The 27,600-nt window shown below is 61.0% G+C and overlaps 2 protein-coding genes across 6 annotated transcripts; one reads left to right on the top strand and one right to left on the bottom strand.

Annotated features, from left to right (window-relative positions):
* The first annotated feature begins 299 nt into the window (after nucleotides 1–299).
* On the top strand, nucleotides 300–2,303 carry LOC112442710 (serotonin N-acetyltransferase). Its single transcript, XM_024981048.2, has 3 exons — nucleotides 300–619; nucleotides 910–1,064; nucleotides 1,388–2,303. Exons 1-3 carry the CDS (start codon nucleotides 457–459, stop codon nucleotides 1,691–1,693), a joined length of 624 nt encoding a protein of 207 aa, XP_024836816.1. The 5' UTR covers nucleotides 300–456; the 3' UTR covers nucleotides 1,694–2,303.
* A 244-nt stretch (nucleotides 2,304–2,547) lies between these two features.
* RHBDF2 (rhomboid 5 homolog 2) lies at nucleotides 2,548–27,359 on the bottom strand. Of its 5 annotated transcripts, none has more exons than XM_059878623.1 (19): nucleotides 26,906–27,359; nucleotides 16,561–16,762; nucleotides 12,378–12,543; nucleotides 11,377–11,519; nucleotides 10,695–10,890; nucleotides 10,408–10,611; nucleotides 9,390–9,518; nucleotides 8,900–9,012; nucleotides 8,572–8,766; nucleotides 7,450–7,561; nucleotides 7,156–7,230; nucleotides 6,808–6,969; nucleotides 5,855–5,964; nucleotides 5,597–5,660; nucleotides 5,410–5,504; nucleotides 5,133–5,208; nucleotides 4,901–5,001; nucleotides 4,584–4,737; nucleotides 2,548–3,912 (listed from the first exon to the last, which is right to left on the bottom strand). In XM_059878623.1, the coding sequence occupies exons 3-19, from the start codon at nucleotides 12,519–12,521 to the stop codon at nucleotides 3,493–3,495; spliced, it is 2,493 nt and encodes an 830-aa protein (XP_059734606.1). In that variant the 5' UTR covers nucleotides 12,522–12,543; nucleotides 16,561–16,762; nucleotides 26,906–27,359; the 3' UTR covers nucleotides 2,548–3,492. The 5 variants fall into 5 exon arrangements, with proteins under 5 accessions (XP_059734606.1, XP_010814918.1, XP_005221360.1 ...); XM_010816616.4 differs by having other exon boundaries at nucleotides 27,290–27,359; XM_005221303.5 differs by having other exon boundaries at nucleotides 16,561–16,687; nucleotides 27,290–27,359.
* Nucleotides 27,360–27,600: the final 241 nt, after the last annotated feature.

Here is a 27,600-nt window from a genome sequence, read left to right as displayed (position 1 = left end):
TCTGGGGTAACTGGCCCTGTGGTCCTGGTAAGTGGGATCCTCTCACAGGTTCCCAGGAACAGGAGTCCCCTGCTTAGGGCTTGGAGACAAGGAGAGAGAAGGCAGAGGAGGGTGGAGAGGGCAACTCGCAGATTACAGGCTTCGTAACAGAGGCACGGCTGGATCTGCACATAGACGGGAGTCAGGGAGACAGACAGAAAGGGGTCCAGGGAGCCAGAGCAAGCACAAGGCAGGAGGAATCGATGCCCTACATGCCCGCTCCGCCCTAGCGCCCAGACTCCCCACTCCAGGTCTCCTGCAACAGAGGCAAGAGGTGCCATCGCCCTGGACGACTCCCTGGGAGATGAGGACCAGCCCCCTGACCATCGCCCCTCTCCAACAGGTGTGGAGGGACCCTCCTTGTCACACAGGCCCCTTCTGAAGTTGGGGACCCCTTGGGTGGCAGCCGCACCCAGGATGTCCACGCCGAGCATCCACTGCCTGAAACCCTCGCCTCTGCACCTGCCGTCTGGGATCCCAGGGTCCCCAGGCCGCCAGCGGCGCCACACACTCCCCGCCAACGAGTTCCGCTGCCTCACCCCAGAGGACGCTGCCGGCGTGTTTGAGATTGAGCGAGAGGGTGAGCAGCTCCCTGGCCCCCCAGGGTCAAGGATTCTGGGGAACACTGCTGCTGTTGCCCTTGGGGGAAGACCCTGGAGTCCCCTGTCCTTGGCAGATGGGCCCCCAGAGTGTCTGACGGTGTGTTTTGTGCGTGTACAGGAGCACAAGCGTGTTTCAGGAGAGTGGGGGGAAGAGCAGCCCTGAATCCCATGCTTTCCCAGGGGAGGCCTGGGGACCCGGGGAGCCCACCCAGCATCCGAGCAGATGCTCAGTGGACAGGGGGTCACCCACTCGTGCTTCCTGACGCAGCCTTCATCTCTGTCTCCGGCAACTGCCCCCTGAATCTGGACGAGGTCCGGCACTTCCTGACCCTGTGTCCCGAGCTGTTCCTGGGCTGGTTCATGGAGGGCCGCCCCGTGGCCTTCATCATCGGCTCCCTGTGGGACGAGGAGAGACTTACTCAGGTGAGGATGGGGGTGACCTGCCCAGTCCCGGGAAGGCCTCAGGAAAGGAGGCCACCACCTCCCGTGGAGGCAGAATGTGGGGGAGGAGCGGGAGCCTGGGATCCAACACAGGAGCTCACGGTGCGTCCTCTCCCGGCAAGAGAACCCAGTCCTCTGGGGCTCAAGGCTCTGATGAAGGGGACCACAGAGGGGCGGGGTCATAGCTCCTAACTTGGGTAGCAGGGGGCTGACTGGGGACTCGCGGGGCAGCTGCTCTTGGCCCAGCGAGGGTGGTTTTGGGGTGCACAGAGACGACCCTGACTCGTGTCCGCCTCTCGCCCCAGGAGTCGCTGACGCTGCACAGGCCCGGGGGCCGCACGGCCCACCTGCACGTGCTGGCCGTGCACCGCAGCTTCCGGCAGCAGGGCAAGGGCTCCGTGCTGCTGTGGCGCTACCTGCAGCACGCGGGCGGCCAGCCAGCCGTGCGCCGGGCGGTGCTCATGTGCGAGGACGCGCTGGTGCCCTTCTACCAGAGGTTCGGCTTCCATCCCATGGGCCCGTGTGCCATCATCGTGGGCTCACTGACCTTCACGGAGATGCACTGCTCCCTGCGGGGCCACGCCGCCCTGCGCCGGAACAGTGACCGCTGAGCCCCTGGGGAGCCCACAGTCGGGGGCTCCTACCCTGTCCCCAGTTGGTCCCCTTCTCTGTCCTGCCGTCCCCCAACTCTGCTTGGTCTGAAGGGAGACGGTGATTCCCAGGGGATGGCAGAACGGGGAGAATGGGTGAAATAAAGAGAGAGCAGGGTGGCTGCTCCCAGCCCAGGTGCCCTCCTGGGGCACAAGTACTGTGTGCTCCTCTCTGTCCATGCCAGGCCCTCCAGACCCCCTGCATCCATACTGCGCCCACACGTGCTGGGTCCGTGAACTGGGGACAGTGGGAGGCATCCTGCAGCCTTGCTTCTGCGTCTCACCAAAGGAGCCCCTATGCCCCCAGACCCACGGCTGCCCCTTCTGGGCCTCATCCCTGGAGTGGGGGCAGCCGGTGGGAGGGGAGGGCAGGGGCCACCTCCCAGCTGTCCCACCACCCCAGCGCCCCAGGTTCCCTGCCCACAGTAACTGTGCTTGTGCCCCATCGGGTGTGGGGTGAAGGGCTGGGGGACGTGCAGTGAATGGCCAAGAGCTGCACCCCCAGCTCCAGCACCGCTTCTGCCAGGCTGGCCCTCCCCTCTGCCCAGCCAGACCCCTGACTATCTCTACAAGCAGCTGGGGCTGGAGTAGCGCAGGAGTCCAAGGATTTACCAGTATCGTCTCAGCATACCTCCTGAAACCCTCCAGGTGACCCCAACCTGGTTTCTGCCCCTAACAAATCCCTCAAAATTCCCACAAGCTTCCACGGTTCCTTTGGGTCACGCCTCTGACCCCTGCTCCTCATGGCTGACCCCCGCCACCCCACCCCTAAAGTTCCAGCTTTTATTTTATTGAGGCCTCAGGTCAAAAGCTAGTCCTATCTTAAAGAATTTAATTCATTTAATTCATTTCAGACGTTGTCCATACAAAGTTAGCGTTACTTTAAAAAATTAGGACCATAATATAAATTGGTAAAAAAAAAAGTCCTGATTGACCTTGGCAACCCCTGGGCACAGGTCCACAGGGTGGCCCTGCCCCTTTCTTGGCAGAAGTGAGACAGAGGGTGGTGAGCTGCTTGGCATTAGTCCAGCCCCAGGAGGCTGAACACTAACTCGAGGGGAAGCGCTGGCTGGGAGGGCCTGGGGGCCCTGGAGTGGGTTGGTGGGTTCAGCTTCTGTTGGGTAACAGCCCAGGCTCTCAGCTTCCCAGTCCAGCTGTGTCTCTCTGCTCCTTCTCTGTCCCAGACCACGGCCAAAGCCTCTCCCTCGAGGTCTGGTCCAGGAGCGTAATGGGGAGGCTCACCAGGCCACTGATGGAAGCCGAGCATGGACTCACAGGACAGAGAGGGGAGGGACAATAGGAAGGGGACCGTGGCCAGGCAGGGCTGGGAACCCGGCGGGAACCCCAGCCTCATCCCCAGGAGGAGCTAGCTCACAGTAATGGGGAGGGCTGGGGACCGTACCAGCAGAGCCGGAGGTAGGAGCTGAGCAGCATCCCAGGACCAGGAGGGGTCCTGACGGCCGGGCAGTGGAGGTCTGTCAGGGCCTGGGCCCCGAGCTGCAGAGATGCACAGGCTCCGAGTGTCCCCCAGCCCAGGCCTAAGGAAGGGGAGCCTTGGCCCCCCATGAAGGCTGCCTTTAGGAGCGTCTCCCCTCGGACTTGGCCTCTCCTGGGGGAGGGCTCCTGGGAGCAGGGCTGGCCCCATGGGGTCTCTGGGGTGTGGGCAGGGCGCTGTGCAGGCAGACAGCTCGGTCCAGACACAGTCCCTGCATCCTCCGAGCTGGGTGGGAGCAGCCGTGCCGGCCCCACTGGGCAGGTGGTCAGTGTAGCACCTGGTCCAACTCATACTTCTCGCAGAAGCGGCTGGTGAAGGGGAAGCAGGTGAGGTACTCGACCCAGGGCCAGTGGATGGGGTAGATGTACAGCCAGATGACCAGCGAGGCAAAAAGGCCGGCGAAGACCACCAGCGACACCAGGATGAGGGCGCGCTTGCGGTACTTGTCGCTCGTGCCGAAGGTGATGTAGGGCAGGAAGGCGAAGGCCAGCAGCAGCCCGCTGAGGAAGCCGAAGATGTGGGCGATGTTGTCGATCCAGGGCAGGAGGCCGCAGATGAAGAGGAACAGCACGATGGCCGACAGGTTCAGGAAGGCCTTCCAGGGCCGCTCCAGCAGCTGCCAGCTCTGGAAGAGCTCCACGAAGAGGCAGGCCAGGAGGCCGAACTGCGACCCTGCAGGGCCCACCTGGGGTGGGTGGGCGGGGCACGGACACGGTCACTTCCAGGCGCCGGGTGGGAGCCCGCGGGGAGCCCTGGGCACAGCCAGGCTGGAGCCCTGGGACCCAGGTCATCCTGTCCGTGAGGCCCTCCCAGGGTGCGGACCCCGAAGCTGAGGGCTGAGGTGCAGCCAGCGCCGCCGGAACCCAGCTGGACTCGTTCCGCCCACCCTACGTGCACAGTGGGCACAGCAAGCAGGACAGCCAGCCTGCTCCGGGCAGCGCACGTGGCAGGGACAGACGCTGAATCAGCCCGGAGCGTGAGGTGGAACTGACCCACAAACCCTGCTTTCTTAGCAAGAAAGGCCACACGAGGGCGACTTCATATGACCCAGCCTGTAGCTAAGGGGCGTGCTGGCCGGCGGTGGTTGTGATCACTGGGAGAAATGAAGTGGGGGTCGGGGAGGGGGGGTCCAGGAAGGTCTTTCTGGAGGTGACCCTACATGTGACCTGGGGGCATCGCTGCTCCCTCGTGCCCACTGGCCAGGAAGCCCCCAGCTTAGCTGTCCATCGACTGTTGAGCCTGACACAGCAGGGGCTGTGCGTCCCTCGGGTAGTGGTGGGGGTCGGGTGGGGAGGGGAAGGAAGTGGCAGGGCTAGCCCCACCCCGCCCAGTCCCCAGAGTGCCCAGAGTCCCCACCTCTGCCCGGTATGGAAGGAAGAGGGCGCTGGCAAGGTTGCCAGTGATGCCGCTGAGAATGAAGATAATGGAGATGCGGTGCCAGCCAGCCAGCTTCTCCAGGTCACGCAGGATGGTCATTTGGAAGATCACAGACACGAGGCAGTGGATGACGCTGGGCGGGGACACACGGGCATCGGCTTCCGCCCGTGGCCACCAGCCAGGCACTTGGGGGGCACCGGGGCCCGGCAGGTTGTGCCCTGGCTCAGGGGCCCTTCCTCCAGGGGTCCAGGTGGTACCACGGGGGCCTGGGGGGTGGGCAGTGAGGGGCCTCTTACCCAGCGTGGAGGAACAGAGACAGCCAGAGCCTATAGAACTGATCGGGGACCTCGGGGTTGAGGAAGGGCAGCAGTCCACACACCTTGTCCAAGCAGTGCACCTGGGCCGAGCGCACGGCAGTCAGTCCCCGGGACCCGGCCGGGTGGGAGGCCCTGGTGTGCGGGGTTGGGACCAGACACCCACTGTGGGAGGGCGCGAAGGCTGCTCACCGTGCCCAGGGCCCCGCCTCACCTGGGAGCAGAGTGTGGCCTTCTCGTGGAAATAGCCGTGCATGAACTCACAGTATTCGCGCGTGGTGATCTCACAGCTGGGGACGGAGAGGCAAGGGCGGACGTCAGGGGACGGAGTCCCGATCCCTCGCCCGGTGTCCAGCGCCTGGCCGCAGCAGGCGTCGCTGGCAAGATGGGTGCCCCTCTTCAGGGACCCTCACAGCATGGATGGAGGGGGCGGGGGAACAGCGGCAGAGGAGGAGCACAGGGGCTCGGGCCCGCGGCCCAGGCCGGCTCACCTGCCCTTGGTGCCGATGCAGCAGGGACGGCCCCGGATCTGGCAGTCCATGTGCGGGAAGCCCGAGCGGTTACTCTTGGCCTGCTCCGTGCAGATCTGCCGGGAGGGGCACGGAGTGGAGATGGAGCTGTGCGGCGGGCAGGTGCCTCCCTGCCCTTCCTGGACCGCTCTCCTCTCCGCACACTCACCGGCCACTTGGTGATGTCGTCGGGCCAGATGTGGGCACCACTAGAGGCCGGCTCCTCACAGGTTCTGGAAGTAGACGTTGGAGGGGGCAAAATGTGGGGCCTCGGCACCCCCAGCTTGCCATGCCCCCCGGACCGCACCCCAGCCGGCCACGCCCACCAGCCAGCACCCCAGCCGACCACGCCCACCAGCAGCACCCCCACGGGTGGCACCAATGACATGACACTCAGCCTCATCTCAGAGAGCTCAGCCGTGGGTACCTGGGGTCTTGGTTGCACACGGCCCCAGAAGTCCGCTTCTGGCCCAGATCAGACTTGTCCATGGGGGGCCCTGTATCATCCTGCCACTTGACGAAAGTGGCCAGAGTCTCCTGGAGGATGGGGAAGGGCTGGTCATGGCAGGCTGGACAAGGTCATGCCCATCAGAGTGGGCAGGGGCCCCTCTAGGGCAGAGGCTCATTCCCTGCTGTCCAGGTCTCTGGCTCATCTCCCAGACCCCTACCCCTCGCTGACACTCCCAGGACTTAGCTTTCACTTCTCTGGGGCTGGGGAGGTTGATACTCTCCCTGTGCCAGGCTGCCTACATTGGGTGTGAGGCCAGGGAGTGGGGTGTGAGGCCAGGGAAGGGCTGTGAAGCCAGGGAAGGGGGCTGTGAGCCCAGGGAGGGGGTTGTGTGAACCCAGGGAGGGGGGTGGGGTGTGAGCCCAGGGAGGGGCTGTGAAGCCAGGGAGGGGATGTGTGAGCCCAGGGAGGAGGGTGTGAGCCCAGGGAGGGGGGTGTGAGCCCAGGGAAGGGCTGTGAAGCCAGGGAAGGGGGGTGTGAGGCCAGGGAGTGGGGTGTGAGGCCAGGGAGTGGGGTGTGAGGCCAGGGAAGGGCTGTGAAGCCAGGGAAGGGGGGTGTGAGTCCAGGGAGGGGCTGTGAAGCCAGGGAGGGGGGTTTGGAGCCCGAGGAGTGGGGCGTGAGCCCGGGGAGGGGTGTGTGAAGCCAGGGAAGGGGGTGTGAAGCCAGGGGGCGGGGGGTGCGAGCCCGGGGAGGCGGGTGTGAAGCCAGGGAGGGGGGTGTGAAGCCAGGGAGGGGGCATGAGCTTGGGGAGGGCAGACAAGGATGGGTGCAGTGTGCTGACACTGCCCCTGCCGGGCCCTCCCCCAGGCTGGGCCAGTGGAGCCAGCGCAGACAAGCGGGGCTGGGCGGGGCTGCAGGGCCCAGGCCCCCACCGAGCAGTCCTTCCTCTGTGTCTGGATGCAGCCTGAACGGTCGTTTTGGACACAGCAGCCCGAGTCCCGCTCCAGGTCTCGCTCCCGCAGCACGAGCTGCTCGATCTGTTGGTCCTTCCGGATGCAAGGTGAGAACTTGGCTCCCAGGTGGATCAAGTCGATCTGGGGAGGGGGCCGCCGGGGAGGGGGTGGTGAGCTCAGGCCCAGACCTGGCCGGGAGCATTCCTCCCGAGGGTGGTCCTGCTGAGGGGGTCTTCCAGGTTAGACACAACCCCCCTCTCTGCGCAGCTGGGGGTGACAGGGGCAGGGGGCTCCCTGTTGAGATGCCTCCGCGCCTGGGCGCCTCACCGAGCTGGGGCCAATCCAAAAGTTCTCCTGCTGGATGTACTTCACGCTCTCATACACACCTTTGTTCCTGAGCACCTGGCGCAGGGGTGGAAGGAGGCGGGGTCAGGGCTTTCTCGGTCCCAGGGAAGGGCTTCCAGGAAGGGGCTGAGAGGCAAAGCAGAGGAGAGCCCAGAGCCCCTCCTGCCTGGGCCAGGTCTGTGCCTCGGGGGGACCAGGTGGCCCAAGACAAGGATGCCTCTTGTGGGGGAGGCTAGGATTCCCAGGATGGAGACCCCCTTCCCGAGCCCCACGCACCAGCTGGGTGGTGATGTGCTGGGCGAAGCCCACGGGCGCGATGCCGTACGTGCCGATCACCAGCAATGTGATGATGACGTGGACAAAGGTTAGCCAGTAGGTGAAGTAGGGCCTGCGGGCAGGGCCTCGGGTCAGCAGAGCTGGACTCACACCCCGACCCTCAGCCCTGTGACACCCAGCTGCTGACAGCTCTTACCTGCTCCCAACCCTCCACTGCTCTGCTCAGACTCGTCCTTCACCACCGCAATTCTTAACACGCACCTCTATGCCTTTCTCTCCCAGCTGAAACCCTCCCTGTGGCTTCTCGCTGCTCTGGGAATCAAGTCTAATGCTGCCCACTCCCACTGGTGGCCAGGCCTTGCTGCGCCTGCCCACCTTCCTGGCCTCCTTCCTCTCCTCTTGCAGTTCTGGGAATGCACCCCTGCAGCCCCGGGGCCTTTGCACATGATGCTTCCTTTGCCTGAGATGCTCTGCCCTTCTCTTTTCACCCAGCTAACTGCTGCTCCTCCTGACCACATGCCTCCCCAGCCTCTGGTTCACTCCCTTCTCTGTCCTCCTTCTCTGGGACACACTCCACACCTGCTATCATTTAATTTTTTGTGATCTGGGGTTCAAAGTCTAGCAGGTTGCTGCTAACTGTACACAGAATGGCCTGTTCCCAGTCCTCTGGCTTCCCCAAGGTCTTGTACACAGTCCCTCTCCACAGGCTCCTCACTCGGGGTCACCGCTTCTAACCACGCCTCTGATCCACCACACTTGCCCTGCTCTGCTGTCCCAGGGCCTGTGTGGCACTCAGTGAATGCTTGTTGTCTGGGACCCAGGGAGAAAGCGGGCCCAGAAGCAAGGAGAGGCAGCAACACCTGACGACTCTTCCCGGGTGACGTGCGCACTCGCAGGGTGACCCCGGGGACTGTCCCTGCTCCCCCGACACATAAGAGGTGCTCATCAAAGGCTCGCTGAACAAGGAGGGATGCTCCAGGAGAGGGCCCAGGGGGATCTGGAAGCCCCCGGTCCCTCCTGGATGGCTCCCAGCCCCTCTCCCTGGGCCTTCTCCTGGGAGCAGCCCTCCGGGACAGTGAGCACCCCCAGGTCTCGGAGCAGGCGGGCTGGCTGGCGGCTCACCGGTGGCTGTCGAAGCTCTCCAGCTGCCGCTGCACCGTGCTGCTGATGCTGCGGCGGTAAGTGCGGTTCAGCCAGTTGCCCACCACACCCAGGCCGTAGTGCCGCTTCTTCCGGTCGAAGGCAAAGTGCTTCACCTTGGAGGCAATGCGCTTGCCGCGTTTGGTGGGGGGCACTGGGGCTCGGCTGGACTCCTTCCTGGTGAGGACGGTGGTCTCAGCCGGGTACCCTCACCCCCTCCTTGCCACGAGGAGGGGACCAGGAGGGACCTGCAATCTGGGGAACCCCTCCACCCCGCCCCCCACACCCGGGAGGACTGCCTGGAACTCACAGGGGAATCTGGTCGGGAGAGACTGGGGAGGCTGAGTGTGGGATCCCCCGGAAGTAGCTGGCGGAGAGTGGGGGCGACTCAAACACGTCATCGGGCATGGAGCTCATTTCTTCCTGGGGTAGGGGTGGAGTCAGGGACACAGCAAGAGACAGTGTGAGGAGTCACTGTCCCCCGGCCTGCCCCCCCAGCAGCTCAATTCAAGGGCAGGACAACGTCGGACAGGCTCCCGGGGAGAGAGGGAGGGGAGGCACGTGTTTGCGGGCCCTGATGGTGACCCTCCCAGCTGGCACCTGCCCCACCCCAGGCCCTCGCTCTGCCAATGAAAGATGGGGAGCCTGGGAGCTCCGAGAGGCAGCACCCCCATCCCACGGACAGGCCTCTGGACATCTGAGGGCCTCCCGGCAGAGCGCGATGGGAAGTCGGGTCTCTTCCCACAGCTCTTGCCCACCCCAGCCCCCTGACCCGGAGGGCCCACACACCCCGTGCTTGCCTTACTAAAAAACGAGGAGTCGAATGTCTCCGCCCCGTCGACCACGTCCTCCTCCAGGGAGCTGGGGTAGGCAAAGCTGCACTTGACCACCCGGCTCCGCTGTCCTGTGGCCTCTAGCACTGAGCGCCCCTGTGTGGGGCAGAGGCACGGGCGTCAGGCCCAGGGGAGGTGGTCCTGCCCCGACACCAAAGGGGTGTCAAGGCCATCCTCCCAGGGAGGTGGGACCCCGCGCAGAGCAGGAGTGTCTGTGGAGGCCGGGACTGGGCTGCAGCTCCTCCCCAGGCCTGCACACAGTACTCTGTCTGCAGTTGGCTGCCAGCTTCTCCTGGCAACCTCCCGCCTTTGGGCTTGGGTACCTGGCACCCCACCACTCACCCTGCACCCTTACTCCCAAGGTTCGGGCTTCCTGGCACAGCACACGGGGCCCCTGCTGACCTTTCTGATTCCACCTCCCATGATTCCTCTTGTGACCACCCTTCACTAAATCTACCTGCTACTGCCTCTTACCCCCAGGCCTTTGCATATGCCGTTCCCTCTGCTGAGAATGCTGTTCCCTTCCTGGTGAAACTTTCTTTATACCTCTCAAGTGCCCTCTCTGACATCAGCCCCTCTCCTGGGCAAGACGGGGCAGCCCTTCCTCTGGGCGGGCCCCAGCACCTGTCACACCGCATGGTGACATCTTCCCCTCACCCGAGCTGAGTGCTCCTCTAGGGCAGGGACACTGGCTCAATTCTCTTTGCAGTGCCCCTGTGCCCAGCATGTAACAGGGGCTCCACAAACATGGGTCAGGGAGCGGTGACTGTACATTTCACTTCCTATTTCTCCTGTGTATGTGTCGGTGCAGAAACCAGCTGCCCGCACTAGGGAGAAGCGGGGCTAGAAGGATGTGGGTGAGTCTGCCTGCTGGGCTGTAGCCCCCTTCTCCGCCCAGGGATCCCGGAGCAGCCACTGCCCTGGCACAGACGCAGGTGCCTGGAATGGGGGAGAGAGGGAGCAGGCCGGGCAGAGGTATCCTTACCTTAAGCAAGGCTGCAGCAGCTTGAAAGCTCATGTGGGCCACAGAGATCCTCTTGCGGCGGGGCAGGTGGGAATAGCCGGAGCGGACGCTGGTGAAGGAGGTGAGGGAAAGGACCCCGGGGGTCAGCGGTGGGTGCGGGGCGTGGGGCCGGTCCACCTCATCCGGGTGGCGGAATGCCCGTCCTCGGGCCAGGGGGTCCACAATCTGGACGGGAGGGAGGCAGTGAGCAGAGGCCGCCGGGAGCTGGGCCGAGTCCCCTGATGGCCCCATCCCCGGCTGGAGCCCACCTTGGGCATCTTGCAGGGCTTTGGAGACTCAGTGTCCTGGAAGGAGGGCACCTCTTGGCTGGGGAGCTCCAGGTCCCGCTGGCACGAGGCCTTGAGCCGGCCGTAGCGCACGCTGCAGTGGTGAAGGCTCCGGCGCTGCCAGTGCTGCCGCTTCAGTTCCCAGTCTCCACTGACCCCGAACCACTGGGCCGCGCCCCTGCGGGGGCGGACAGGGCACAGGGCGCATGTCACCATGGCGGCGGGAGCAAGACAGGCCCCGTGTGTGGGGAGGTGACAGGGTGCGTGTGTGTGCAGTGGGAGGGGACAGGACATGTGTGGGCGCAGTGGGGGGTGGGGGGCAGACTGACTCCCCGACTCAGTGTCCAGGGACTGGATGGGCAGAGGCAGGGGAATAAAGTCCAGGGCCTGAGGGCTGAGCCCGGGGCCGGGGGGAGAGAGGGGGACCCTCCTCTGCAGTGCAGGGTCCACCCCCAGCTCCTTGACCCCCTGCAGCCTCCTTGCCGGGTCTTCCTGCCAGGCACAGAGCCACCCGGGCCTCAGTTTCCCCAGCCTGGAACATGGGCTGCTTGTCCACGCCTCCCAGAAAGGGGCTTGGGGCCCCGGAGTGTCAGAGTCCGTCGGGTGGGGAAGGGGGGTCTGCTGTGTGGGGGAGCATGTAGGCGGGGGCGGAACATGTGCTCACTTGCGGATGCTCTGGGACAGCGAGGCCTGGCGGCGGAAGCCAGGACGCTTCTCTGGGCTGCCCTCCTGCCATCGCCCTCGTGGCTCCTGGAGGCTGACGCTCTTCAGGAGGGCCGGGTTCCTGTGCCTCTGCCCTCCGGATTCCTGGAGGTGGGAGAGGGAGACGGGCTGTGACTCTGTAGAGCTCCGAGCCTCCCCGGCTGCCTCTACTCTGGCTTCCGATGTGAAAACCAAGACAGGACAAACCTCGACCCCAGCTGACCCCAAGCCGCGTTCTCATTCTGAGGGTCAGATGGGCCCTTTTCTAGTGTGTCTGGGAGCCTGGCACTTACTTCCCCAGGGTTCCCTCTCTAGGTCCTGGCCATGGCTAAGCTGCAGATTGGCCCGGCTTTGTGTGTTTGAAAGTGCCCTTGGCTGCGTGGGTGGCACGAGACCGCCACCCCGGGGCCCCGGACTGCACGGGAGCCCACGCTGTGAGCAGCGGGTTCTCAATGGACTCTTTATGGAGCACTGGTTGGGATGCTGGCAACAGTGATTCATCCCCGTTCTCCTGCATGAGCAAAGCGCTGAGAGTCGGGGTGCCCCTTCCCCTGAGTCACAGACAGTCTACCGCCCGCAGAACAGCCAGGGCCGGAGGGCTTCCCTGGTGGTCCAGTGGCTAAGACTCCGTGCTCCCAATGGAGGGGACCCAAGTTCAGGACCCTGGCCAGGAAACTAGATCCTGCAACTAAGACCTGGCATAGCCAAATAAAAATAAATAAAAGAAGGGACTGGGGCCGGAAACAGCTGATTCCCAGGTGGGACTGACAGGAGTTTCCTATTTTCCCTGGCCAGCCACGAGACTGAGTTCCTGAGTTCAGAAGTCACTCCCAGTGACATTGGGGGCCAGGAAGCAGTGGGTGAAGCCTACGGCAGGGGCTCCAACAGGCTCCGGAAGGGCCCCCTTCCAGGAAGTGAAACTGCCCTAGAGATGCCAGGGGACACAGAGGGGGCCCCTCTTACCTGGGGCAGCATGCTGGCCTGCTCGCTGGGGGCCGAGGTCTCGGGCGGAGGGATGGTGATGGACAGGTTGGGCGGCTTCCGGCTCTGTAGGCGGCTGCTGGACACCGAGGAGACCCTCTCTCCGTTCTTGTCATCGGAGGCCATGGTGGGTAAGGGGGCAGGGCAACTGGAAGGGCAACGGAGGGGGCACAGGTGTATCGTCGAGAGGCAGCAGGATGTGGGGGGGCACGGGGACAGTGCAGGGTGTCAGGGCGTGCCATGGCGGGCAGCCCAGATTGAGAACAACCCATGGACAGTTGGTTCAAAACTGACTCCGGATACTAAACCCCGCAGCAGCACACTGATCGGACTGGGTGGGGTATGGTGAGAAGGTCTATTTTCATCCCTTCATTTGCATTCTAGGCCAGCAGGAGCCTGGAAGGTCCCCAACTTGTCACCTCGTTCTGTTTCTGGTCTCTCTGCTTCAGGCGAGGACCACACCCAGAAAGGAATGTGAGGACCAGGGATGCAGAAGGGATGTGATCTTGGCCTGCCCATCAGTCGGGCTAGAGCAGGCCAGGGGCCCGGAAGGCAGATTCCTTGGACAAAGGGCCCTGCCTTCGTCCCTGGGACAGGGCTTGGGGCGTATAGGGAGAAGGCTCCAGGCGGCTCACAAACAAGGGACCCATAGCTATGCAGGGAGCGGGTGGTTCTCAGAGAAGGAATCCCTGGGCTGCAAGCGAGGAAGGGAAGGTCCAACCTAACTCCTGGGAGCATGAGAAAGCCACCGTGCTAGTCCCTGTCCCCCTGGACTGCCAAGTTCCTCTTTCAAAGGTAAGTGAAACTGCCATCTGTCACTTTTTTCTTTTCACAAAGGAAGAATATTACATCTTAGTGATAAAAATGATACACGAGCATTGCAAAAGAAAAAGACTCAGACAACTAAAGGAAAGTGAACTGCTGGCCCGCCTGTCACCCCGTGTTCCGGGAAAGAGCTTGGTGTGCGCATGCTTCTCTGCACCTGGAAAAGGACACGATACTTAACATTTCCTTGTTGTTGTTTAATTGCTAAGTTGTGTCCAACTCTGAGACCCCATGGACCGTAGCCCACCAGGCTCCTCTGTTCATGGGATTTTTCCAGTCAAGAATATTGGCATGGTTTGCCATTTCCTTCTTCAGGGGATCTTCCCGACCCAGGAATAAAAGCTGCGTCTCCTGCGCTGGCAGGCAGATTCTTTATCCCTGAGATGCCAGGGAAGGCCACTTAACACTTCTATCATTTCTCTATAGCATGGACATCCTCCTCTGTCAATGCAGACAGACAGATCTACCTGATCTGTCTTGAAGACTGGGAAGGTTTCTAAGAATGGAATGTACCAAGATTTACTTAGCTCCAGACTGATGGTTGCTTAGAGTTGTGTCCAGTGTGAAGGACACCCTTGCCTACATCACACGTGTTGTGCTATGCTACATCGCTTCAGTCGTGTCCGATTCTTTGCGACCCCATGGACTGTAGCCCACCAGGCTCCTCTGTCCATGGGGATTCTCCAGGCAAGAATACTAGAGTGGGCTGCCACGCCCTCCTCCAGGGGATCTTCCTGACTCAAGGATTGAACCCCTGTCTCCTTATGAATCTGCGTTGGAGGTTCTTTACCACTAGCGCCACCTCCAAGTTTTATAACAGACAAACAGTGGAAGGGGAACGACTGGACTGAAGAATAAGTGCGTCTTGAGTTTCAGTGGAACTTTCCAAATGGCCCAGCCAGGAGGAAGTAGTGATTTACCCACATCTGGGGCTCTTCCATCCTCACAGGTGCCACTGACTCCCACACCCTCTTTGACCCAACAGAACGAGCACCCTCTGACTTGACTAATCTCTCCATTTCACCTCTCACTCTGCCCTGTGACCTCTGTCTTGCTAAAATCCTTTGCTATTTCCTCTCCCTGCATTCCAGGGCTGCTGGGGCAGGTCTGATTTCTCTTCCCTCACATCCATCTTCTGATCGGGGTGGGGCCACATGAGGCCAAGGTGCTGGATGTCAGGGCAACACAGCAGCCACCTTTGTTTGGAGCCTGCCTGCTTCCCCAACCCTCACCTCTCACCTGAAGGGTCCCAGCAGCCCCCTGACTCCTCCTGATCTGCTGCCCCCTCGAGCCCCCACCCCAGGACCATTTCCACCCAGTGGCAGAGTTCGCCTTTTAAAACACAAATCATACCATGCTCAACACTAGGCTGGGATCTCCAGTTCTCACTTAAAACCAAGTCCAGACTTCTCACTGGGGCCGCTGGTGAGTCTCCTTATCCCTTCATCTCCTCCTCGGTCCCACCCTCACCCCAATGGGGCCACCTGGGATCCCTCACTGCCCTACACCTGCCGCTCTATTAGGAGGTGCTGGGGGGGTCATGGTCAAAAGCACAGACAGGAGCTGGGTGGCCTGGGGCTTGACCTGCCTCTGATCACTGGTCACCTAGGTCCTCACCTTATGGGGGGAATAACCCCCTCCCCTAAAGAGACATCCTGGGCATCACGTGACTGCACGCATGACACGCACTTAGGCGGCACGTCCACAGACACTCGTTCCAGAATGTTCATAGCTCCACGTTCACCGGAACTCAAAGGTGGAAACAAGCCAAACGCTCGTCAAAATACAAGTGGAAAGGGGGAGAGATAGATTAGGAGCTTGGGATTAACGTATACACACTACTATATCTGGGGCTCCCAGTGGCATAGAGGTAAAGAATGAGCCTGCCAATGCAGGAGACGCATGGGACGAGGGTTCGATCCCTGGGTTGGGACGATCCCCTGGAGAAGGGAATGGCAACCCACTCCAGCATTGTTGCCTGAGAAATCCCATGGACAGAGGAGCCTGGCAGGGCTACACAGTCCACGGGGTCACAAAGGGTGGGATATGACTGAGCACACACCCCTTCCTTCCTTCCTCCTCACCACTATACACAAAATAGACAATCAACAAGGACCTACTATATAGATCAGGGAGCTCTGCTCAGTATTCTGCGGTGGGTCTTCCCTGGTGTCACAGTGGATAAGAGTCCATCTGCCAATGCAGGGAACACGGGTTTGAACCCTGGTCCTGGAAGATCCCACATATCGCGGAGCAACTAAGCCTGCGCATCCTAACTTCTGAGCTTGCACTCTGGAGCCTCTGAGTCACAACCTGGAGCCCGTGTGCCTGAGCCTGTGCTCCACAATGAGAGGATCCACCGCAAAGAGACGCCCGCACGCCACAACGGGGAAGAGCCTCTTCTCTCCACTAGAGGAAGCCCGTGAACAGCCACGAAGACCCAGTGCAATTAAAAAAAAATTCTGCAGTTTGGGAAAAGAGTCTGAAAAAGGTAGATATATGTACATGTGTAACTGAATCACTCTGCCATACACCTGTGACTAACACAACATGATACATCAACTACACCCCAATACAAAATACAAGTTAAAAAAAGGGCACTATGATCTATGGGGAAAAACAAACATTCAAATGAGTAAACAAAATGCGCTAAATCCACACAAGGGGCTATTACTCAGCCATGAAGGGGAATGACTCGCTGAGACAGGCTAAACACAGGTGAACCCGGAGCACCTCATGCTAAATGAAAGCCAGACACAAATAGACCGCGTACGCCAGGGGTCCAAATGCAGTCCCGAAGAGGCACATCTACAGAGACAGAAGCATGAGTCATGGCTCAGGGCTGGGGGTGACAGCTAAAGGACGGCGGTTTCCCTCTGAGATGATGAAAACGTCCTAAAGTAGATGAGTTTTACATGAATTGTATAGATTAAATGTGAACTGTAACTCAATAAAGACGGTTAAGAAAAAAAAAGTTACAAGTACGTGCTCCATAAATGCTGGGCCTCTGGTTGGGACCCTGCTGGCTCTCCCCAGATCAGATTAGCACCTGTGCATGCAGGTGGCTCCTTCTCATCATTCTGGTCCCAGCTTGAGCGCCACCTCCTCCAAGGAGCCCTCCCGGACTGCCCGAGGCAGCACCCCTCCCACCCCACGTGTCTCTCCGTCGCTTCACCCTGCTCGTCTCCCTCTTTCTGCCTTATTCACAGCTGCATCTCTACTGTCAGCAGAGTGCTGGCCCATGGGTAGCATCAGTACATATTTGCTTCAAGTCAGGTAAGCAAGCAAGGAAAGCAGCTGGTACCCGGGGTCCACGCCACTCGGCTACCCAGTTACCTACCTTCAGGCTGTGGGCTGAGCTTGCAGTTCCCTGAGTCTTGTTGCTGAGGACTTTAGAGCATGTTCTAGTCCTTTCCTCACTCTGCAGAGATGCTCTGGGGTCAAGTCTCAGCTCTGTGGAGAGGTGGCTGGAGGCAGAGACAGATGGAAAGACAGACAGATGACTCCGGGTCAGGCAGGGCTGCTTCCTTGGTGCTCACAGCCTATAAGGAAGGGGAGGCAGGTTCAAGGGGGTATGTCAGGACCAACGCATCTTTCCATCTTCTTGACCTCAGTCTCCTCATCTATAAAATGGGGATAATTCCACCAGCTTCAAAGGTGGGAGATTAAGAAATAACCCCTCTCCTCCCCTTGTGGTGATGAGCTAGGTTCTTTAGACCGCCCGGACGCCAGGGGCCTCTGGGCGTGTATCTAACAAAACCACATAAAGACCTGGGCTCTGGGCTGGGAACCATAATCAATACGCTCCCTACTTTCTTTTCTTGTTTCTAGAGAACTTCATTAGAAACACTAAACTTTTAAAAATGCAGGCATTATTGGCTATCTTCTGATCAAGATTTCTTTTCAATTAGACAAAGGCAGATATTCAAGGCAGTGTTTAAAGGATTCAGGCGTGTTTTGCTGTTGTTTCGGCTCTTTAACAATTAGTTTAGGTGAAATCTATGCCTGCAATGCAGGAGACCCGGGTTCAGTCCCTAGGTTGGGAAGATCTCATGGAAAGGGAATGGCTACCCATTCCAGTTTTTTTTGTCTGCAGAATTCCATGGACAGAGGAGCCTGGTGGGCTACAGTCTGTGGGGTCGCAGAGAGATACAACTGACTAACACACACACACACACACACCATAAAAGGATTAAAAAGTGAACACCTCGTGGGACTTCCCTGGTGGTCCAGGGGTTAAGACTGTGCTTCTGCTGCAGGGGGTGAGAGTTTGATCCCTACTTGGGGAACTAAGATCCCACATGCTGTGCGCTGCGGCCAAAAGAAAAACAAAAGTGAACACCTTGAGGGCATGGCTTTGTTTCTGAGAAGTCCTGCACAGGGGACATGCTGGTATAGCAGAGGAGGGGCCCCTTGATGGAGCCCCTGAGGCCGCTGGGGGCAGGACAGGGTCAGGGCCCCAGGTGGGCCAGGCCTTGCCTGACCCTTTACATGCATTATCCTACTGTCCTCAAAACTTGCTTTGAGGTAGATATTATCAACTACCTTTTTGTGGATAAGAATGGAGGCTCAAAAGGGGTTGAGTAACTTGCCCAAGCTCACACAGCCAGGATGGGGAGCAGCTGGGACTTAGGCTGCTCTGGCTACAGGGCCTGAAGCCTCTTTGGGAACAGGCGCCCCTTCTCCCTAAATCAGGAATACACTTGCCGCCAGAGAGCCTCCTATCAGGGAGACAGAGCAGAGTCCAGCCTGGAGAGAAACTTGGTCGAACATCTCAGCGTTTTGCAAACTGTGCTTCTCAGCGGTCTGGGTCACCAGAAGTATCCAAGGGGCCACCATGGGGTAAACTGGAGGCTGGGGGAGGGCCCGGGACCCCCGATTCCACAGGGTAGCACTCCTCTGGCTTTGAGCAGGCCTCTCACCTCCAGTCCTACAACTGCAGATGAGAGCTCTGGGTAGACAGGGGGTGCCAGAGAGCTATCTGAGGCCCAGCTGGTGGCCCGGAACGCTTCCTGCTTAAGGCTTGGCCAAGACTTGGGCATCCTTCCTTCTTTCGCACACGTGGGGAGTTCTGACCTGCACCCCAGGGCAGATGGGCTGTCGGCAGGCGCCTCAGACGCCACTTGGCACCACTCAGGGGACCGCTCCAAGTCAACAGCCTCGCCTGGGGCCCCAGCACGGAAACTTTTCCCGCTGGGCACCCCCTGGGACCAGGTCGCAGTGAGAGGGCACCAGGCAGGCACCGCCCTGGGAAACTGGCACCAAGGACGAGTGGAGGCATCGGGGGGAAGGCTGGGGGCGAGTCTGGGGCTGCCACACCTGAGCTCAGTAAGGTCACCAAACAGTTGGATCCCTGGGTGACTCGGAGCTCCTGATGAGAAGAAGGGCAGACTCAATCCAAGGCTGGGGGAGGGGGGACTGGACCCACCCCGGGGAAATCTTAGCAGTCCCGAAGAGAAGTGGCCAGTCCCGGAGAGCAGAGGCAGGGCAGGGGCGCCTTTTCATGCGGAGCCATTTAACCATCCTCATAGCGTGGTGCCCAGAGCCTTGGCCTGTAAGCAGCGTGACCTCCACGGCCTCAGTTTCCTTCTCTGCTACGCAAGGGGGTTGGACAAAATGATGCCCCGCCGTGACATCCTCGAGCCCACATATTGGGCATACAAACACCACTTTGCCCGTCACTCTCCCCCCGTAGTGGGTATGCCCCCAGCTGATGCAGACACGGGGGGTGGGGGCACCAGAAGCCCAGCCCCTGCCTCTGGACTCGGGGAGGGAGGAGCTGGGGGTGGCAGGTGCCTGGGGTAGATTCAGGGGTTGTGGACAGACTCTGGGTGCCCACCATAACCCAGTCTAGGGCGGGGAGGAGCCCAGATGGCAGAAAAAGTGCTGGAGCGCTGGGAGCGCCTGCCCCGCCCAACGTTTATCTCCCGCGCCCCAGAACTGCTTGCTCATTGCAGAGGAAATTGTGGCGTCCTGGGACTAGGCTTCCTCCTGACCAGTCACATCCGCTGCTCTGAGATCCCCCGCCAGGCCTGCTGCAGCATCCAGCCCAGGGTCGGGGGTGGGGGGGTTTGAGGGCAGGACCCACCTGGCTAGACCACTGCCACCTGCCCATAAAATTCGGACTTTGTTGGGGGCCTGTCCCAGAAAAAGGCCTTCAGTCCCAAGGTACCCAGGAGACCCCAAAGGGGCCTGGGGAGAGGAAGGGGTTCCACCCTGGACTAGGGGGGTACATACCCAGAGCAAGTGCAGTACAAAGTTCAAGTCACCCCAAGGTACACCCAGAGTCTAAAACCCCACTGCCTCCACGCCCAGAGGCATAGCCTAGGATCAGACACACATGGCAGAAACGCAGACTCAGACACTGCACGCTGGTTTCGCCAGGGAATCCGGTTTCCCCACAGGGCGGGGCCGGGCACCGCCAGCTGAGCCCTGTCCTGGCAGCCACAGCCAGGGCAAGCCAGGCCTCCCCGCAGTGGGTCCCCCGCCGGAGCCCTACCAGGGCAGCTGCTCCATCCCCAGGCTGCATGGGCCCACTGTCCCCGCCCCACCTGCCCCCAGGTGTGGTTCCATCCCTGGGAATCTGACTCTGGTGTCCTGTTTCTCTCTCCACCTGCCCACCCCCCTGACACACCAGCAGTTTCTGAAGCCACCCCGGGTCTTGCTCACGCTGGATGGATTTTCCACACCCCCTGGGGCTCTGAGGACCTCCTGAGCCAGAAGCAGGCAGGGCAACTTGACACAGGACTCAGCCTGCGTGTGGCCAGACGTGGGGACACAGGAGAGGGAGGGGTCCCTGGGAGGAGGGATGAGCAGCCCCTCCTGAGAGGGGCTTTCTGAACCATAAGGTCAGGAAGGTTAGGGGATCCCCCAAAACGAGGGCCTCAGGCCCCCCGAACAGAGGAAGAAGAAACCACCATCTGGCCCAGAGGTTCCCCCCAGCTGGCGGCAGGCGGGCAGTCTTGAGGGAAGGGAGGTGGCCAGGCAGCTGGGTCCTGCCTGTCCCCCCGCTGAATCACAGGATGTCGGGGTGAGGGAGGAGGGCAAGGAAGTGGCCTCTCCCCCCACTTGCTTCCCTGTCACAGAAACCGAAACCTGCTTTTTTCCTCCCCACAGCTGTTCTGGGAACCGCTGTGAAAAAAGCAGCAAGGAGGAAGCAGGCCCTTGGGCAGTGTGCAATCCCCCAGTGAAAGCCCTGGCTCTGCTGAGCTGGGGTGGGGGCCGGGGGGAAGTGGGGGGCTGCTCTGGCTGCTGCAAGGCCCGGCAAGGGGCAGCTTATGTAAAAGGTGCCACCTGGCCGGGCTCCCTACCCGCGGCCCCACGCTGGCCCGAGCAGCCAGTGACTCACCCTGAATGCCTCCCTGCCCTGGCAAGAGTGAGTGCGGATAGGAGAGCCTGGCAGGAAAGAGCCAAGAAGGCCAGCTGAGGGTCAGACAGGATCAGGAAGACCAAAAATGGACAGATGAAAAGGGAGGGAGGCAAGTCTCCCAGGTGGGGGCCGCAAATCCCACCATTAGAGTTAGAGGAAGGAGAGTGGGGAGGGGATGCCCATCTGTCTCCAGAGGCCAGCGGGAGCCCTCCCCGGGACCCCCTGCCTCCTGGTAAGCACCCACTTCCCCAGGGGAGCCAGCCGGCAGACTTATTTCACAGGCCGCCCTTCAGCCCAGCTCCCCCCAACAGAGAGGAAAAATGAAACCACTTGTGGGTTGGCGCCCCAACCACAGGGAGAGGCCCCACTCACAGAGGGCCCTGGCCCAGGGAGGCCTGGATTGATCCTGCTTTCTGCTCAAGCTCGAGAAGATACAGAATCTGAGCACAGGGTCAAGGACCTGGTAACCTTCCCCATCCGAAACCAGGCTTGGGCTCCCTGGCTGGGGTGGCTTGGGAGTCACGGCCGACCACAGACCCGGGACGTGGGCGCCGGGCTCCAGGCCGCTGCCAAGAGCATGCAGGGGCGAGGAGGACAGGTTGCCGTGTTCCCAGCCCCCACCCCGTACTACCCAGAGGTTTGCTCAGGACCACACACCAGTGGGGGGCGGGGCTGGCTGGCAGAGATGTGAATGCCCCATCCCTGTGGGGATCCCAATTCCAAAACCCAGCTCGAACTGCCCAAGCCACACAGCCCCCCATCCTAAGGTGTGGGCCGCTGTTGGTAACATACGGGGGACAGGCATTATTGGGAGGGAAATGCCACCAGATGGCCCCAACCGACCACGATGCTGTGCCCTGTCCACCACAGTGCCCTCCCCAAGGCCCCACTGGCCTCCAGGAGCTGCTGATGGAAGCAGACCAGGGACACAGCTGGGCAGAGACCTTCCAGACCTCAGGAAAGTAGTAGCCTCTAGCAGCTGGGGGCCGAAGGCTGCTCAAGGACAACAGCGGGAAGGGATGGAGTGGCTGGGTCCTGAGATGCTCTGCCCGGCAGCCTGGCCTCCTCTGGGAAGGTGGTCTATTCCCTCCTGGTTCTACTGCTCCTGGAGCATAGCCAGAAGGCTCTGGTCCATCCAGGCTGGATACCAGGGCACAGGAGGGAGCCTGAGGGGGTGGGGGTACCTGCACCACCGGGCACCACACTCACCCAGACCTGTCGTGAACCAGGCTTTGCTCCAGACACTCCTGAGGAGTGTGCCTCTCTCGGAATCTTCAGGCACTGGGAGCTGGGTTTCCACTGGTCCTCGGAACCGGTAGGACCTAGCAGACGCTCAGTGGTGGGAGGGGATGGGTGCAACACGGGTCGGGGAGGAGGAGAGGCCCACATCCCTCCCGCCAGGGGCTCCAGACCCCGAGGCGTTTGCAGACACAACCAACCCCGGCACACAGAACAGGCCTCTGTGGTGTGCTCGCGAGGGCGGAGGCCACCCAGTTTCCATCCCCGCCTTGTGGCCTGGCTCCAGACAATGAGAACGCTGTCCTACTCGGGGAGACGGGGTCAGAGGCCCGGCCCTGAGCGCTGTGTGATATTAAGCAAGCCACTTGGCGTCTCTGAGCTTCGGTGTGTTATGGGGTCGCCCTGGGAGGCTGGGGAGCCGAGGGACAAAGCCTGATATTCCACAGAGAGGTTAAACGCTTCGCCCGCTGTCACTCAGCCACTGTCGGGCCCTGGGCTGCCCGGGGTCGCTCACCTCAACACGCTCAGGACAGGGTGCAGGGTGCCCCACACTCCTGGAGGCTGGGGTCGGCCGTTAGCACAGAGTGAAGATGCCAGGCAGACACTTTTCAGCTTGTAAACAGTCATTAAGGAGCTAATAAACCAGACTTCCCAGAATCCTGCCCTGGGGCTTGCTCCGTCCCTGGAAGAAGCTGGCCCCAGTCCCGATGCCTGCTGCGAGGGCTCTGGGACACGTAGACGTGGGCCAGCCAGGCCCCTCAGACCAGAGGGGCTCTCCACACGCATTACCAGCTCTATCTCTCCACCTTGCTTTGGAGCCACTGAGGTCCTCTCATCGAGAAATGGGAGCTGAGGGGGCTCACACTCTAGCTTGGCCACCTATCCACTGGAAGAATGAGCAAGTTATGACTTCTGAGCCTCAGTGTTCTCTGCTGTGAAATGGGGTGATGCAGCAGAGATGACATGAGATTGTGAATGCCCAGTGCCTGGGAAAATTGGTGGAGGGTAATGTGTAGCTTCTTTTATTCCTGGCTGGCCTCCGCCACCATGGCTGACGTGGTTTCTACATCTGAGCCAAGTGCCCCGGAGGCAGCAGATCTTTGACAGGTGGGGAAACTGAGGCTCGGAGAGGTAAAGGCAACTGTCCGAGGTCACACGGTTAGGCCGTGGGGCTGTGGCCTCCTGCTATCTGGGAACTGGTGAGGCGAAATGGCAGAAGAGCGGGCAGGGGGTGGTGACTCAGGAGCTGGGGCAAGTTTGGGGTGCACAGGCCTTTGACTCATGAGCCCCTCCCATCCCCCCACCAAGTAGAAATGACATCATCTAACGCTTGGTGGCACTTCCCAGCTTATCTAGGGCTTTCACAACCATTCTCTCATCCTTGTCCTTATCTCACGATTGTCACTGGCTGATAAAGCCATCAGCTAATGAGCCAGGACTCGGGCCAGACTGCAGTTCCAAGGCTGGCTTCTACCCAGTCCTGCGTAGGTACCCCTTCTCTTCCAGGCCTTCTGGGGTCTGCACCAGGGGGCAGGACCTTGGGAGAGCCACCAGGAGAGGGCACGACCACCCGAGGATCCTCGTGGCACAAGCTCTGGGGCCACATGTGGGAGGCAGAGAAAGCCAAGCTGGCCCGGCTCCCAGCTCCAGGCAGCCCGGCCAGCGGGGAGCAGGGCTGAGGGTCACGGCCTCCACAACCCCCCCCCACCCCACCCAGCAACATGACGCACACGCTGGAGGGTGGGGGCCAGCAGTTCACAGCCTGGTCCTCCCTTCCCTCCTCCAAAACCCATCCTCCATTCCCGTGGCCTCCATGATGCTGAGGTCCCCCACCCTGGACCCGGCCACTTCTAGAGGATGACACAGCCACGATGCCATTCCACAGCCTGTTCTCAGCTTGTCCCCCCAACAGGCCATGGTAAGACCTCTGGCCTCACCACGAGTCCATCCCAAGGGCACACAGACATGTCCCTGTTACTGCGATGTTTCTGTTACTCCCTCACCACGCTCCTCGTGCAGCCAGACACCTGCCCAAGCTTCACATGAACCACCACTGGAATCCTCCCAGGCAGACCACTGTGACCCCGCTGGGGAAGCTGAGGCACAGATTTAAGTGACCCTCTGCCCCATCCTATTGACCACACTTTCATAGCCCAGGCACCTGCCAGAATCTGGGCCTTGCTTTTTGGCTCCCCCAGCTGGGAATCAGCCCCTCCCACCACCACCCCCACCCTCCCGGCCAGCATCCCTGATGGGCCCACCTTGTCTGCGTTGCCCACTTAGTGCCAGCCACTTTCCTAGATGGTCAGATGGCATCACCGGCTCAGTGGACATGAGTTTGAGCAAGCTCCGGGAGATGGTGAAGGACAGGGAAGCCTGGCGTGCTGCAGTCCATGGCGTCGCAAAGAGTCGGACACAACTGAACGACTGAACAACTTTCCTGGAAGGTTCAGAATGTGCCTTCCCAAGGCTCTGAAACCGCAAGCCTTGCATCTGGGTCCCTAGATAAACTTACTGAATGAGAGAACGTGGACACGGAGGCTGTCTGTACTGCTCTGATGCGGAGAAGAAAATGCTTTCTTTATGCTGGTCCCGAGAGCAGCCCTTGCTTTGCAGGCCCCCCACCGCGGTCACCACTCCTTCCCCAGGCTGGCCCAGCTGGACGGGAAACCGGGAGCAGAGGCGTGAGCTCACTCTGGAAATCCCCAAGGGTGGCCAGGGCATCACTAAGGTCTGTCCCAAAGTGGGCGTCACGGAGACCCAAGAGGACCTGCAGTCTGGAGTGTACATCCCCTTTGATGCTACACGAGGGTGCAGGCAGGTGGCGGGGCCGCCCTAATCCCGCCACCCCTCATCCCAACCCACAGGGAAGTGCCAGATGGCTCATTCAAGTCACAGGCACAAACACACCATCCCTTGACTTCTTGCTCTCATCTGAGGCCTCACCTGGGGAAGAGTTTACACAGCAAGTCACACACCCTGCAGAGAAGTCTGGCCACCACCACTGACCCGGAGCTGGGCTTGGACCCCAGCGGCCCCCAGTGCTTTTATGGCGTGACTCATTCCTCCTCTTAGAGGACCAGGAGTCCCCACCTTGGGCAGTGAGCGTGTGCCGGTGTGTGTGTGTGTCCATGTGTGTCACACCAGGTACTCAGAAATGAGTAAGTGAGGTAGAAGTCACCTGGTACTCTGTTGCCAGCTGGTGGCACAGGGTTTTAGGGCTGGACCTGGGAAGGGGTGGCCCAGGTTCAACGTGAGGCCCTGCTGATTACTTCCTGAACAGCTTTGTGCAAGTCTGACTGCTGCTTTATGCCTTCAGAGGCACACAGAAGATGGGAGGTCGCTATTACAGGTTGCTTTGTTTTTGTTTTAGCTGAAAAGGTGAAAGCCTCACTCCAGCCTTTTAAAGTTAAAAGATTAAAGAGAAGCCCCCCCAAAGCAAAAGTCAAACCAGAAACTGCCACTTGCCCTCTGACCCCACCAGGGTTCCCAGGTCAGGAGGCCAGGGACCACAAGTAAGCAGGATGGAGGGTGGGCGTGGGAATGGAGATTGTCAAGAAGTGGGCAGGGAGGGCAGTGAGGGGACCTGGGCTCCTGGGCGTGGACGGCTGCTTCATCCCATCCTGCCCTTTCTATGACAGCCCCCGCTGCAATTCCCTGCACAGCGGGGAGCCCAACGCAAATAATTAATTCAGAGTTGTCCCTACCGGGGAACCCCCTGGCCTGTGGCTCTGATGACCCCCATCTCTCACTGGGGCTCTGCTAACACCATGAGCAGGGGGGGCCTCGCTGTCTAGCATCAGGGCCCACCCCGGGTCTCTCATCTCACCCAGAGTTCCCACAGCCACCGTGGAACGTTTTACTGCCGGCAGGAAGCAGACTGTGAAGCGGCAAGGAATGTGTCCTGTTATTCCTCGGGTGTTATTTTCCTGGTATAAGTGACTGAGGAGTTAGAAGTAGGTTCAGAAGGGAAAATGACAGCCGGTCACATGGTGTCAGGCATCCAGGCCCGCCCAGCAATCAAGGGTTGGGCAGTTTCTGAGCACAGAGTTGCCCCCTTCCCACCCTCCACACTGTGCTGATGTCTGACCCCCAGGGCTGCCCTGGCTCACCCAGCGTGGGAGGTGCCCTGGGGGTGAAGCACTCCAGGACCCAGCTGTGAGAGAGCCCCTGTTTCCAGCCCCTCCCCCATGGCACCAAGAACTGCTTAATGCAGGGCCCGGGGTTTAAGTAGGGAAGAGGCTGGTGGCACCAAGGGCGGCCTGCTGTTAGGACAGGACTGCCCTCACGCCTTCTTACTGCTTATCTCATTTGGGTTTATTTCTCCTCTAACCTGGTGAAACTGAGGCAGGGAGGGGCAGTCAGTGAGAAGTAATCTGATGGACCCGGTACCACGCCAAGCTCAGCACAGCACTCCTGACACTTCCCACTGGATAACTCTTCATGGTAGGGGGCTGTCCTGCACACCTCAGGATGTTTAGCATCATCCCCAACCTCTACACGCTAGATGCTGGGAGCCACAACACTCACCCTCCCCCCCCCCACCCCCAGGTGTGACAACCAAAACGTCTCCAGACACTGCTGAATGTTCCCTGGCAGGCAAATCACTCCCCCAGGCCCGTTTGAGGGTCACTGCTCTGAAAGAAGCTTCACTTTCCACTCTGCTCTGCCTCACCTACCGTGAGTGACAGTAACACAACACAGACGCTGGGCCCATCACATTTCAGCAAATACCACCCACACAGGGTCCTAAGGCTAGCCATTGGGAAAGAGCAGCCAGTCCACGTGGGGGGTCAGTCGGCAAGCCCTCCCCTCCTCAGACACTCCCTTCTCAGCTCCAACTCCAGACCTTCTCCCTTGGCCTTTCACCCCGGGCTCCTAGGGACATACTCCTCTCTAACCCAACGCAGTACCCTGGGGGAACGGAGAAGGTTGTGGGGGGGCACCTTCCCAAGCCCCTCTGTCCAGAAGTCAGGACTCCTGGGTCCACCTTCTGAGCTCCAGTCTGGCCTGGCTGCGGCACCTGTTTCCACCCCGGGGAGGCCGAACAAACTCCACCCTGGCCGCTGCAGCTCACCCAGGAGAAAGTGGAGGGGCGGGGAAGGTCTGAATTCCGGGCGCTTCTGGGGCAAGGCGGGACTGCGCGGTCCTGCCCTGGGGCTTTCCCCCCGCTCTTCCTCCTGGGACTTTAAACTGCGGCTCAGTCATCCTGTCCCCGCCTCTGGTGACTCGTGGCCCAGGGACCCGGGAGGTGTCTTATCCGAGCTGAGCCTAGGGGCCGGCAGACCCGGTCCAGGGGCCCCGTCCCAATCCAGCCCGGGCCTCCGGTATCGGCCCACGTGGAGCCAGCGCCGGAACCTTCGTCGGTCACGCACCGCCGCCCCGGGCGCGACCCCGCGGCCCCTCTGGCGCCCGGCGCCCAGCTGCCGCGAACCGGCCCCTCCCGGTGCCCCGCGCTCACCTCCCGGCGGCCCCAAGTCCCCGGGACTCAGCTCCAAGCTGCGCCGGCCGGCCGCTGGGTAGTGGCTCCCGGGGGCGGGGCCCCAGCGCTCCGCCTCTTCCCTACCTGCGCGCGGTCGGCGGAGGCGGGGCCGGGGGCGGGGCCGGACGCCTGGGCGGGGCCGGGTCCTGGAGGCGGGCCCGAGCTCTGGGGGCGGGGCCTCTCTCGGTCCCCTAGGCCAGCATCCTCTGTAGCTCCAGGGTCGCGCTGTCCCCGCCCGGGCAAACCCTATTTTCCGCCGGAGCTACTCTCATCCAGGCGCCGTCCTCTCC

The sequence above is a fragment of the Bos taurus genome, chromosome 19 (genome assembly GCF_002263795.3).
Source record: "Bos taurus isolate L1 Dominette 01449 registration number 42190680 breed Hereford chromosome 19, ARS-UCD2.0, whole genome shotgun sequence".
NCBI classification, from domain to species: domain Eukaryota; kingdom Metazoa; phylum Chordata; class Mammalia; order Artiodactyla; family Bovidae; genus Bos; species Bos taurus.
This window is presented reverse-complemented; position numbering and strand designations above follow the sequence as displayed.

Coding starts and splice junctions, on each gene's coding strand:
- LOC112442710 (XM_024981048.2), top strand. CDS start 457: ATGTCCACGCCGAGCATCCACTGCCTGAAACCCTCGCCTCTGCACCTG. Junction 620..909: donor GTTTGAGATTGAGCGAGAGG/GTGAGCAGCTCC, acceptor TTCCTGACGCAG/CCTTCATCTCTGTCTCCGGC. Junction 1,065..1,387: donor ACGAGGAGAGACTTACTCAG/GTGAGGATGGGG, acceptor CTCTCGCCCCAG/GAGTCGCTGACGCTGCACAG.
- RHBDF2 (XM_059878623.1), bottom strand. CDS start 12,521: ATGGCCTCCGATGACAAGAACGGAGAGAGGGTCTCCTCGGTGTCCAGC. Junction 10,612..10,694: donor AGCCCTGCAAGATGCCCAAG/GTGGGCTCCAGC, acceptor CCTCCCGTCCAG/ATTGTGGACCCCCTGGCCCG. Junction 7,231..7,449: donor AGCACATCACCACCCAGCTG/GTGCGTGGGGCT, acceptor CCCCTGCGCCAG/GTGCTCAGGAACAAAGGTGT.